General features: G+C 43.7%; 1 protein-coding gene across 1 annotated transcript; it reads right to left on the reverse strand.

The window, feature by feature from the left end:
• Positions 1–9,489: 9,489 nt before the first annotated feature.
• On the reverse strand, positions 9,490–12,752 carry LOC131140637 (glutathione-specific gamma-glutamylcyclotransferase 1-like). The gene is made up of 3 exons (XM_058091246.1): positions 11,617–12,752; positions 11,471–11,506; positions 9,490–10,066 (listed from the first exon to the last, which is right to left on the reverse strand). Exons 1-3 carry the CDS (start codon positions 11,776–11,778, stop codon positions 9,659–9,661), a joined length of 606 nt encoding a protein of 201 aa, XP_057947229.1. The 5' UTR covers positions 11,779–12,752; the 3' UTR covers positions 9,490–9,658.
• Positions 12,753–12,778: the final 26 nt, after the last annotated feature.

Raw genomic sequence — 12,778 nt, forward strand, 5'->3', positions numbered from 1 at the left:
AAGGAACGAAGATGAACATGAATGAAACTTCAAAATTTTACCCAATTAGCAAGTTTGCATTGTTAGCATCGGGGCCTCAAACTAACGGGCCGCGGGCCGCAAGTTTGAGACCACTGATTTAGACATTAAAGGGGACCGATTATGCATTATGGGGCATACTCAAGTGGAAGGAAGGAAGGAAGGAAGGAAGGAAGGAAAGAAGGAAGGAAGGAAGGAAGGAAGGAAGGAAGGAAGGAAGGAAGGAAGGAAGGAAGGAAGGAAGGAAGGAAGGAAGGAAGGAAGGAAGGAAGGAAGGAAGGAACGAAGATGAACATGAATGAAACTTCAAAATTTTACCCAATTAGCAAGTTAGCATTGTTAGCATCGGGGCCTCATACCGCGGGCCGCGTGTTTGAGACCACTGATTTAGACATTAAAGGGGACCGATTATGCATTATGGGGCATACTCAAGTGGAAGGAAGGAAGGAAGGAAGGAAGGAAGGAAGGAAGGAAGGAAGGAAGGAAGGAAGGAAGGAAGGAAGGAAGGAAGGAAGGACGGATGGACGGATGGACGGACGGACGGACGGACGGACGGAAGGAAGGAAAGAAGGAAGGAAGGAAAGAAAGAAGCAAGGAAGGACCCAACAATACCCAACAGTATTAACAGTTATTTAACCTTTAAAATGAACATGAATGAAACTTCATAATTTTACCCAATTAGCAAGTTAGCATTGTTAGCATCAAACCTCAAAATAGCGTCCCGCGTGCCGCGAGTTTGAGACCACTGATTTATATATATATATATATATATATATATATATATATATATATATATATATATATATATATATATATTTATTTATATACCTCTATACCGAAGACAAGGTTCCATACCAAAAAAATTCCATAAAGGTTTTTGAGAGGACCAGGACTATTGAGACTATAAACAAAATGTTTTCAAACTCTGTTGCGAGTGAATCATTTGTGTAATTAGAGACTGAAATTCACTCTGTAGGTAAACCATTGCAGCTGCTGCTGAACACTTACCAAATACCAAAGCACTGCAAGCGTGTGGGAAACCATCTTACCGGCCTTCCGCTTGTTTGAGAGCAAACACTTGAGAGAAAAATGACAGGAAATCTCCAGGGTCTTTTTTATTTAAGCTGACAAAGGGAGTCTGATTGCCTGAAAGGTTTTATTGTCGTGGCTTTGGCTTTATTTCATTCAACGTGTCACCTGTAAAATCCTCTCTTTGGAATTCATTCATTCATTCATTCATTTTCTACCGCTTTTCCTCACGAGGGTCGCGGGGGTGCTGGAGCCTATCCCAGCTGTCTTTCGGGCGAGAGGCAGGGTACACCCTGGAATGGTCGCCAGCCAATCACAGGGCACATATAGACAAACAACCATTCACACTCACATTCATACCTATGGACAATTTGGAGTCGCTAATTAACCTAGCATGTTTTTGGAATGTGGGAGGAAACCGGAGTACCCGGAGAAAACCCACGCATGCACGGGGAGAACATGCAAACTCCACACAGAGATGGCCGAGGGTGGATTTGAACCCTGGTCTCCTAGCTGTGAGGTCTGCACGCTAACCACTAGACCGCCGTGCTCTTTTGGAACCAAAATAAAATATGGGGCAAAATATGTCATTATATCTGCTCACAGAGTCAGTCAAGTTACTGCATTGATTCATTCTGAAATTAATGAAAATTAATCAATTTCATTGCTGCACGGTGGTTGAGTGGTTAGCGCGCATGCCTCACAAGTTCAATTCCACCCTCGGCTATCTCTGTGTGGAGTTTCCATGTTCTCCCCGTTCATGCATGGGTTTTCTCCGGGTACTCCGGTTTCCTCCCACATTCCAAAAACATGCTAGGTTAATTAGCGACTCCAAATTGTCCATAGGTATGAATGTGAGTGTGAATGGTTGTTTGTCTGTATGTGCCCTGGGATAGGCTCCAGCACCCCCTGTGACCCTCGTTAGGATAAGTGGTAGAAAATGAATGAATGAACTGCACAGTGAGCGAGTGGTTAGTGCGCAGGCCACACAGATAGGAGACCCGAGTTCGATTCCACCCTTGGCCATCTTTGTGTGGAGTTTGCATGAATGTGAGTGTGAATGGTTGTTTGTCTATATGTGCCCTGTAATTGGCTGGCCACCAGTCCAGGGTGTACCCCGCCTCTCGCCCAAAGACAGCTGGGATAGGCTCCAGCATCCCTGTGACCCTCGTGAGGATAAGCGGTAGAAAATGAATCCTAGGAGTGAGGCTGCACAATGGTTGAGCGGTTAGCGCGCAGGCCTCACAGATAGATTACCCAAGTTCAATTCCACCCTCGGCTATCTCTGTGTGGAGTTTCCATGTTCTCCCCATGCATTCGTGGGTATTCTCCGGGTACTCCGGTTTCCTCCCACATTCCAAAAACATGCTAACTTAATTAGCAACTCCAAATTGTCCATAGGTATGAATGTGAGTGTGAATGGTTGTTAATACTGTTGATTAGGGGCTGCACGGCGGTCGAGTGGTTAGTGCGCAGGCCTCACAGCTAGGAAACCAGAGTTCAATACCACCTCGGAGTTTGCATGTTCTCCCCGTGCATGTGTGAGGCAGGAAATACAAGGAAAAATAGCTGGAATAGGTGCATATTCTGGAAGACCTAGAAAGCTTTCTGTGCGGGTTATCGTGTGTAGCTGCTTTACAACTTAATACAAAGGGCCGAAATGAGCATAATCGATCCCCTTTAATGTCTAAATCAGTGGTCTCAAAGTCGCGGCCCGCGGGACGCTAGTTTGAGGCCTCGATGCTAACAATGCTAACTTGCTAATTGGGTAAAATTATGAAGTTTCATTCATGTCCATGTTAAAGGTTAAATAACTGTTAATACTGTTGATATAGCGACTCCAAAGGTCCATAGGTATGAATGTGAGTGTGAATGGTTGTTTGTCTATATGTGCCCTGTGATTGGCTGGCCACCAGTCCAGGGTGTACCCCGCCCGAAGACAGCTGGGATAGGCTCCAGCACCCCCGTACTCAAGAGGAAGGAAGGAAGGAAGGAAGGAAGGAAGTAAGAGCAGAGGGAAGGAAGGAAGGACGGAGGGAAGGACGGAGGGAAGGAAGGAAGGAAGGAAGGAAGGAAGAACAGAGGGAAGGAAGGAAGGACGGAGGGAAGGAAAGAAAGAAGGAAGGAAGGAAGGAAGAAAGGAAGAAAGGAAGGAAGGAAGGAAGGAAGGAAGGAAGGAAGGAAGAAAGGAAGGACGGAGGGAAGGAAGGAAGGAAGGAAGGAAGGAAGGAAGGAAGGAAGGAAGGAAGGAAGGAAGGAAGGAAGGAAGGAAGGAAGGAAGGAAGGAAAGAAGGAAGGAAGGTAGGAAGAAAGGAAGGACGGAGGGAAGAAAGGAAGAAAGGAAGGAAGGAAGGAAGGAAGGACATGCAGAACGAGAACTACAGCTGGGATAGGCTCCAGCAACCCCCCACGACTCTTGTGAGGAAAATGAATGAATGAATGAATTTAACAATGTGGCTGTACGGTGGGCGAGTGGTTAGCACTCAGATCTCACAGCTAGGTGACCGGGTTCGATTCCACCCTCAGCCATATCTGTGTGGAGTTTGCATGTTCTCTCCGTCCGAGTACTCCGGTTTCCTCCCACATTCCAAAAACATGCTAGGTTAATTAGCGACTCCAAATTGTCCATAGGTATGAATGTGAGTGTGAATGGTTGTTTGTCTATATGTGCCCTGTGATTGGCTGGGAAGACAGTTGGGATAGACTCCAGCACCCCTGCAACCCTCGTGAGGAAAAAGCAGTAGAAAATGAATGAATGAACACAAACTTTGGCTAATGTTTGAATACGTTTGGTTTTGTATGTAGGGCCACTGAAAACAAAGTCACTTTACCATGTATTGTTTTTATCTTCAGGGGGGGGGGGGGGGGTCGTTGGGGGGTACAATATGCAATGGGTTTCCGACTGTTGCACCTGTCAATGCTTGTCTTCATTCATTTACACTAACTTACATCGAACGTTGGAATCAGATGTTTCCTGACAGTCCGGCATAGTAAAACCAGGAAACCATTTACCCCCCCAACCCCCTCTACCCCGGCCTCCACGTCTCCCCCTCCCACCATTGTCCACTCTGATATGCTTTTCAAAAAGGTTTGCTCTGCTGTGTAAACAGTAAAAATGAAACAAAAAGCGGAACAATAATTCCCCTACAAAAATTCCCAGAATACAGCTGTCGTATTTAAAAGGCTCTAAGGAAGATGCAATTCATATGACCGTCTATTCTATATTGAATAACAATACGATGGTGGTAGGGACTTTCACGGTGTCGCTAACCTTGCATGCTATCATGTAGCATAATCTAAATTGTCCATCAGTTCCCGTGTCAGCTGGGATAGGCTCCAGCTCACCCCTGAACAGGATAAGCATATAAACCCTTGGCAAGCTTTTTGACTTGCATTGACTTGACCAAAAACATGCTAGGTTAATTAGCGACTCCAAATTGTCCATAGGTATGAATGTGAGTGTGAATGGTTGTTTGTCTATATGTGCCCTGTGATTGGCTGGCCACCAGTCCAGGGTGTACCCCGCCTCTCGCCCCAAGAAGACAACTGGTGATGAGGATGGTCGTGAGGATAAGCGGTAGAAAATGAATGAACATTATTCCAACAGTAAAATATGGTGGTGGTAGTGTGATGGTCTGGGACTGTTCTGCTGTATCAGGGGCCTTGAAGACTCACTGTAATAAATGGAACCATTAATTATTGTTAATATGCAAATATGGGCTACACGGTAGTGGTGGTTAGCGCGGAGACCTCACAGCTAGGAGACCAGGGTTCAATTCCACCCTCGGCCTCACCCTCCTCGGTGTGGAGTTTGCATGTTCTCCCCGTTGATGCATGTTTTTTCTCCGGGTACTCCGGTTTCCTCCCACATTCCAAAAACATGCTAGGTTAATTAGCGACTCCAAATTGTCCATAGGTATGAATGTGAGTGTGAATGGTTGTTTGTCTATATGTGCCCTGTGATTGGCTGGCCACCAGTCCAGGGTGTACCCCGCTTCTCGCCCCAAGAAGACAACTGGTGATGAGGATGGTCGTGAGGATAAGCGGTAGAAAATGAATGAACATTATTCCAACAGTAAAATATGGTGGTGGTAGTGTGATGGTCTGGGACTGTTTTGCTGCATCAGGGGCCTTGAAGACTCACTGTAATAAATTGAACCATTAATTATTGTTAATATGCAAATATGGGCTGCACAGTGGTTGAGTGGTTAGTGCGCAGACCTCACAGCTAGGAGACCAGGGTTCAATTCCACCCTCGGCCTCACCCTCCTCGGTGTGGAGTTTGCATGTTCTCCCCGTTGATGCGTGTTTTTTCTCCGAGTACTCCGGTTTCCTCCCACATTCCAAAAACATGCTAGGTTAATTGGCGACTCCAAATTATCCATAGGTATGAATGTGAGTGTGAATGGTTGTTTGTCTATATGTGCCCTGTGATTGGCTGGCCACCAGTCCAGGGTGTACCCCGCCCGAAGACAGCTGGGATAGGCTCCAGCACCCCCGTACTCAAGAGGAAGGAAGGAAGGAAGGAAGAGCAGAGGGAAGGAAGGAAGGACGGAGGGAAGGACGGAAGGAAGGAAGGAAGGAAGGAAGGAAGGAAGGAAGGAAAGAAGGAAGGAAAGAAAGAAGGAAGGAAGGAAGGACGGAGGGAAGAAAGGAAGAAAGGAAAGAAGGAAGGAAGGAAGGAAGGAAGGAAGAAAGGAAGGACAGAGGGAAGAAAGGAAGAAAGGAAGGAATGAAGGAAGGAAGGAAGGAAAGAAGGAAGGAAGGAAGGAAGAACAGAGGGAAGGAAGGAAGGACGGAGGGAAGGAAGGAAGGAAGGAAGGAAGGAAGGAAGGAAGAACAGAGGGAAGGAAGGAAGGACGGAGGGAAGGACGGAGGGAAGGAAGGATGGAAGGAAGGACAGAGGGAAGAAAGGAAGAAAGGAAGGAAGGAAGGAAGGAAGGAAGGAAAGAAGGAAGGAAGGAAGGAAGGAAGAACAGAGGGAAGGAAGGAAGGCCGGAGGGAAGGACGGAGGGAAGGACGGAGGGAAGGAAGGAAGGAAAGAAAGAAGGAAGGAAGGAAGAACAGAGGGAAGGAAGGAAGGACGGAGGGAAGGACGGAGGGAAGGAAGGAAGGAAGGAAAGAAAGAAGGAAGGAAGGAAGGAAGGAAGGAAGGAAGGTAGGAAGAAAGGAAGGACGGAGGGAAGAAAGGAAGAAATGAAGGAAGGAAGGAAGGAAGGAAGGAAGGACATGGAGAACGAGAACTACAGCTGGGATAGGCTCCAGCAACCCCTGCGACCCTCATGAGGAAAAGCGGTAGAAAATGAATGAATGAAAAACCCTTTTTTTAATTTTACTTTATTTGCCTTTTATTTAACCTACAAATATATCAGTTCATTTTGTCTGACCGTGTATAATCATCATTTATCTTTGATGCTCTCCAGAATTATCCCATTTTAAATGCTACTTTTCTCATGAAGAGAATTCCAAGTAATGTTTTCCATCTCATTATAATTTTCCAAAAAAACAAATCATCTCACTCATTCAATATGTTGTATATTTCAGTCTATTACATTTGTTGTGATGACGCTTTGTGAATGTTTTTATGCAATTATCCACGAAGAAGTACATTTTAATTATCCCCCTGTGGGTAAATTCTAAACGTATGGTTCTGCAACCTCCCGTTGTTGACGCGACAATAAAAAATAGAATTCAAGGGTGTAGTCTGACAACGTTCTTTGAGTCATGAGTTTGTTGTGAACTCTTTGTATCCACTCAGGTTGTGTGTACAAGACAAGAGTTTGTTTTTTTTTTTGTTGTTGTAAAGATAGATTAACAAGATCTGCACATATCAGGAGACTCTGACTCTACTTGTTCCCGATTGCATGTGAACGTTGCATGAAGTGTACACACCAGTTTCTTTGCCAGTCAAACCTTTGACCTACATACTTCCACTCAAATTTCTTTGAACGTTTGGCACAGAAATATACTTCTTATGCCGTAGTCTTGTTTATCTTCACATACAACATACATTTTTTTTTAAGTCCAACCCATGCTCATGTTGCGGCCATGTGATTTTTAATCCATGCAGAAGAAGAAGATGAAACCCGAACTATTGTTCCAGCCCACATTTCAGCTCATACTATACAAGCAGAGGAGCAAAGAACTGTACTAAATGTAGGCTTTTATTTTAGTCCCGCGGGCCGCGAGTTTGAGACCACTGATTTAGACATTAAAAGGGACCGATTATGCACCTGTTGGGCATACTCAAGTGGAAGGAAGGAAGGAAGGAAGGAAGGAAGGAAGGAAGGAAGGAAGGAAGGAAGGAAGGAAGGAAGGAAGGAAGGAAGGAAGGAAGGAAGGAAGGAAGGAAGGAAGGAAGGAAGGAAGGAAGGAAGGAAGGAAGGAAGGAAAGAAGGAAGGACGGAAGGAAAGATGGAAAGAAGGAAGGACGGTAGGACGGTAGGAAGGAAGGAAGGACAAACGGACGGACAGACGGATGGATGGAAGGAAGGGAGGAAGGAAAGATGGAAGGATGGAAGGAAGGATGGAAGGAAGGATGGAGGGAAGGAAGGAAGGAGGAAGGAAGGAAGGAAGGAAGGATGGAGGGAAGGAAGGAAGGATGGAAGGAAGGAAGGAAGGAAGGAAGGAAGGAAGGAAGGAAGGAAGGAAGGAAGGAAGGAAGGAAGGAAGGAAGGAAGGAAGGAAGGAAGGAAGGAAGGAAGGAAGGAAGGAAGGAAGGAAGGAAGGAAGGAAGGAAGGAAGGAAGGAAGGAAGGAAGGAAGGAAGGAAGGAAGGAAGGAAGGAAGGATGGAAGGAAGGATGGAGGGAAGGAAGGAAGGAAGAAGGAACGAAGGAACGAAGGATCCAAACTGTCCATAGGTATGAATGTGAGTGTGAATGGTTGTTTGTCTATATGTGCCCTGTGATTGGCAGGAAGGAAGGAAGGAAGGAAGGAAAGAAGGAAGGAAGGAAGGAAGGAAAGAAGGATCCAAATTGTCCATAGGTATGAATGTGAGTGTGAATGGTTGTTTGTCTATATGTGCCCTGTGATTGGCAGGAAGGAAGGAAGGAAGGAAGGAAGGAAGGAAGGAAGGAAGGAAGGAAGGAAGGAAGGAAGGAAGGAAGGAAGGAAGGAAGGAAGGAAGGAAGGAAGGAAGGAAGGAAGGAAGGAAGGAAGGACCCAAATTGTCCATAGGTATGAATGCGAGTGTGAATGGTTGTTTGTCTATATGTGCCCTGTCATAGGAAGGAAGGAAGGAAGGACGGATGGAAGGAAGGAAGGAAGGAAGGAAGGATGGGTGGACGGACGGACGGAAGGACAGAAGGGAAGGAAGGAAGGAAGGAAGGAAGGAAGGAAGGAAGGAAGGAAGGACGGGCGGACGGAAGGACGGAAGGAAGAAAGGAAGGAAGGAAGGAAGGAAGAAAGGAAGGAAGGAAGGAAGGAAGGAAGGACCCAAATTGTCCATAGGTATGAATGCGAGTGTGAATGGTTGTTTGTCTATATGTGCCCTGTGATAGGAAGGAAGGAAGGAAGGACGGATGGAAGGATGGGTGGACGGACGGACGGAAGGACAGAAGGAAGGAAGGAAGGAAGGAAGGACGGGCGGACGGAAGGACGGAAGGAAGGAAGGAAGGAAGGAAGGAAGGAAGGAAGGAAGGAAGGAAGGAAGGAAGGAAGGAAGGAAGGAAGGAAGGAAGGAAGGAAGGACCCAAATTGTCCATAGGTATGAATGTGAGTGTGAATGGTTGTTTGTCTATATGTGCCCTGTGATAGGAAGGAGGGAAGGAAGGAAGGAAGGAAGGACGGATGGAAGGAAGGAAGGAAGGAAGGAAGGAAGGAAGGAAGGAAGGAAGGAAGGAAGGAAGGAAGGAAGGAAGGAAGGAAGGAAGGAAGGAAGGAAGGAAGGAAGGAAGGAAGGAAGGACGGGCGGACGGATGGACGGAAGGAAGGAAGGAAGGAAGGACCCAAATTGTCCATAGGTATGAATGTGAGTGTGAATGGTTGTTTGTCTATATGTGCCCTGTGATTGGCTGGCCACCAGTCCAGGGTGTACCCCGCCTCTCGCCCGAAGACAGCTGGGATAGGTTCCAGCACAACAATGCTATTTTTCCCAGAGTCAACTTGCATGCTGAAAACTCTAAATCCATCCACTATTCACTATTCAACAAGCACCAATTAAACCTAATGTTGTTTTTCTTACAACATACATGTATTATTCTGTATCCTCCCACTTCCAAGCTATAGGCTACAATTTATAGGAGGTCCACAATGACTTGCCCAGAGGCTCCCTTCAAGCTGTGTTTGCTTGTACGGTCCAGCAGCCCTCAGATGAATAGTCAGCATTTCCTAGAATGTTGCAGCTGTACATTCCTGAGCCACGTGATGTCTGATGTATGACCTATAGGAGAGTCCACACTGTACTTCAAGGCATTTTTATTCAAATATAATTCAGTACAGTCCAAAAAAAAAGTGCATGACAAGGTTTTGTTTGTATAAAATACAATATGTTGAATAGTAAAAAGAAGAACAAGAAGCAAATATCACAATGAAATGGTCATAATTCAGGCAAAATCAGTTAAATGTGTCACATTTATGTTTAGATAATATAAAGACTTTTTTTTATGTCTTTTAGACCGTTCCCAAGATGATGGTTTTTTGTACCGCTGCACAATTCTGGTAAAGATTGGCAACGGCCGCCTCGATGGAGAAAAGATGCTCATCCTTGGCTTCGGGGCAGGAAAACCTCATGAAGTCAGCCAGTCGGAACAGATACTCCATGTTGTGGCCCGTCTTCCCCTTGCAGACGGCAATCTGGTCCGCGATAGCTTGGTCCGAAGCCGGGCCCAGGTAAGAGGGGCTGTCGGAGGTGGCGATGTACGCCACGGCGACGAGGGGGTCCTCGTTCTTTTCCTGGGGGATGAACTCCACCTTTTCCGTTACGTAACCTCCCAGCACCACTTCTCTCATGTTGAGATACCGTAAGGCCTCTTTTATCTGAGCGTCCGCCACTTCGTAGGCCACGCCCCACGTGCAAGCCTGCAGGGGGGGGGGGGGGTCAGACAATCATTAACTGACAATAATGATCAGATATGACGTGTAAACGTTTTAACAATCCTGCATTTTTCCTGGCCTTTTTTGTTGTTTTTTTGCAAAGGTTGGTTTTGCACCCAAAAAAATTGTATTTTATTTTTATTTTTATTTTTATTTTTATTTTTATTTTTATTTTTATTTTTATTTTTATTTTTATTTTTATTTTTATTTTTATTTTTATTTTTATTTTTATTTTTATTTTTATTTTTATTTTTATTTTTATTTTTATTTTTATTTTTATTTTTATTTTTATTTTTATTTTTATTTTTATTCCTTCATTTTCTACCGCTTTCCTCACAAGGGTCGCGGGAGTGCTGGAGCCTATCCCAGCTGTCTTCGGGCGAGAGGCGGGGTACACCCTGGACTGGTGGCCAGCCAATCACAGGGCACATATAGACAAACAACCATTCACACTCACATTCATACCTATGGACAATTTGGAGTCGCCAATTAACCTAGCATGTTTTTCAACATTATTATTATTATTATATATTATATTATTATAATATATTATATTATATCATTATTATTATACAAAATAACTCTCCTGATGTGTAATGTTTACATGCTCTAAAAAAATTAATTCTAACATGAATTTGGTTTATAAAAAAAAACAATAAACAATAGTTTTGCTAACTAATCTAATATTTTGGAGTTTGACAAAAAAATTCTGAGGTCCAAAACCTGAACTAAAGTACAAGACGGGGCCTTTTTGTTTGTACATTAGTGTGTACTCAGATAACAGCTAGTATCTGAGTCACGGCGTGGAAGTGATATATAAGTCTTTTTTTTTGCCTCTCTTTGCAACTATGTTGTGTTCAAGGACAGCCAAACAAAAAATCGCAGTTCTTTTTGAACTAAAATTATGGACTTTTTTATCACATCTTTATAAAGTACTTGCAACTCAGCATGAATGAAATGGGTTTTCTGTGAAAAAAAAACACATTTTATTATACCTATTTATACCTATTAAATTATTTTATATATATTTTGGTTATTATTTATACCTATTTTATGAGGGGGATAAAAAATAATGTCGAATTGAGAGTATGCGGATCTCCTGTTACTTTATTTTTTACAGGACAACAATAGAACTAAGTTATAATATCCACATTTATATTATTATATATTATTATATATTATTGACCACACATTACTCCACTTTAAGTGGAATAAAATTCCTTGGATCAAATGTACAGTATATATATATAGTTTTCCTCACGTTGTGACTTTGTTGTAAGCAGGTTCTATGGTTAGCGACGGCGCCTCAGTAAAATAGGAATGCTGTTGCATGCTATTAATAGTATATGCACTTCTAGTTACATATCTAGTATCTGTATGATGACTTACCTCCTGATCCTCTACCAGTGTCACCACTCTTGCTGGCTGTGGAGATTTGGAGAACACATGGTGATGATGATGAGAACATGTTGACACACATGATGCATCATTATATACAGTAGTATTATGTATATAGTATATATATAAGTGCTTACATTCTCCTTGTCTCCTCGATAAAAGTCATCTCCGTGCCAGAATCGACGTTTGTAGCCCTTAATATAGCCTATTTTTCTTCTCTGGTAGACAAAATCAGGTTTCCACACTAAGGAGCCATAGCCAAATATCCATTGACTACTCTTCATCTCCTCTGGTGTCATGACTGCTAGCAGCTGTTAGCTTCTTACAACAAAAACAAATTTTTGTTCCTCCAAAGTCCCTAAAAATGCTATTCTCTCTCTAAAGCGTCGTACATGCTACAGGTATGATGCACGTAAAGCTCCTTTAAATGCTCCACTTTTTTTTTTTTTCCTTTCGTTTGGGCCAACACGTGTATTTGTTATTCATGTGACGTCACAAGCCACATGGTACCATCCAATGGGAATACAGAGGGGGCGGGACTTGGACGGATATCACTTGTTGAGTCACAGCATTTCTTCCCGCTGCTCAGTCAAAACAGAACTCCTCATCCGGAAGTGAAAGCAAAGGTTTCAAGGGGGCTCACATTTCCCGTACGCTAAGTATCGTTATTAGGATGTGTCTTCATAATAACGATACTTATTGACTCTTTTGTGTGTGTTGTGTGTGTCTGATGATTGTCTTGTGATACAAAGTGTTCCACGAGTGGCTGCCCCAGCCAGTAATCACATTACCCCTAAATAGGCCCATTGAGCTGCAGTGTTATAGCACCGCTCTTTTAAGCTCATTAAGTGTCCGTGGTTAGTTCAGGTGCAGCCTTGAGTTGGCTTTTTGGTTAGGGAATAATATGTTTAGGAACTTGATGTAAAAGTTAGTGCCCCCAAGTGGTGAGGAAAGGACATAGCTGTGTGAAAAGCCTTGATGCTGTTGTCAGATCAGAAGATCAGATTTCAGATCAAGTGAAGCAGAGTTCACATGCAAGAGGACCAGGACTCATCTCTCAGGGGGTCTGGGTTTGGATGGATGGATGGATGGATAGAGACGTAGATAGACAGATAAATAGATGGATGGATGGATGGATGGATACTAGATAGATGGATAGATACATAGATGGATGGATAGATACGTAGATAGATAGATAGATAGATAGATAGATAGATAGATAGATAGATAGATAGATAGATAGATAGATAGATAGATAGATAGATAGATAGATAGATAGATAGATAGATAGATAGATAG

This window comes from Doryrhamphus excisus, chromosome 13 (assembly GCF_030265055.1).
Source record: "Doryrhamphus excisus isolate RoL2022-K1 chromosome 13, RoL_Dexc_1.0, whole genome shotgun sequence".
Lineage (NCBI taxonomy): Eukaryota > Metazoa > Chordata > Actinopteri > Syngnathiformes > Syngnathidae > Doryrhamphus > Doryrhamphus excisus.

Bases quoted from the DNA above. Each gene is read 5' to 3' on its own strand.
- LOC131140637 (XM_058091246.1), bottom strand. From the start codon at position 11,778: ATGACACCAGAGGAGATGAAGAGTAGTCAATGGATATTTGGCTATGGC. The intron at 11,507-11,616 runs GTAAGCACTTAT...AAATCTCCACAG, and splicing joins ATCGAGGAGACAAGGAGAAT to CCAGCAAGAGTGGTGACACT. The intron at 10,067-11,470 runs GTAAGTCATCAT...CCCCCCCTGCAG, and splicing joins CACTGGTAGAGGATCAGGAG to GCTTGCACGTGGGGCGTGGC.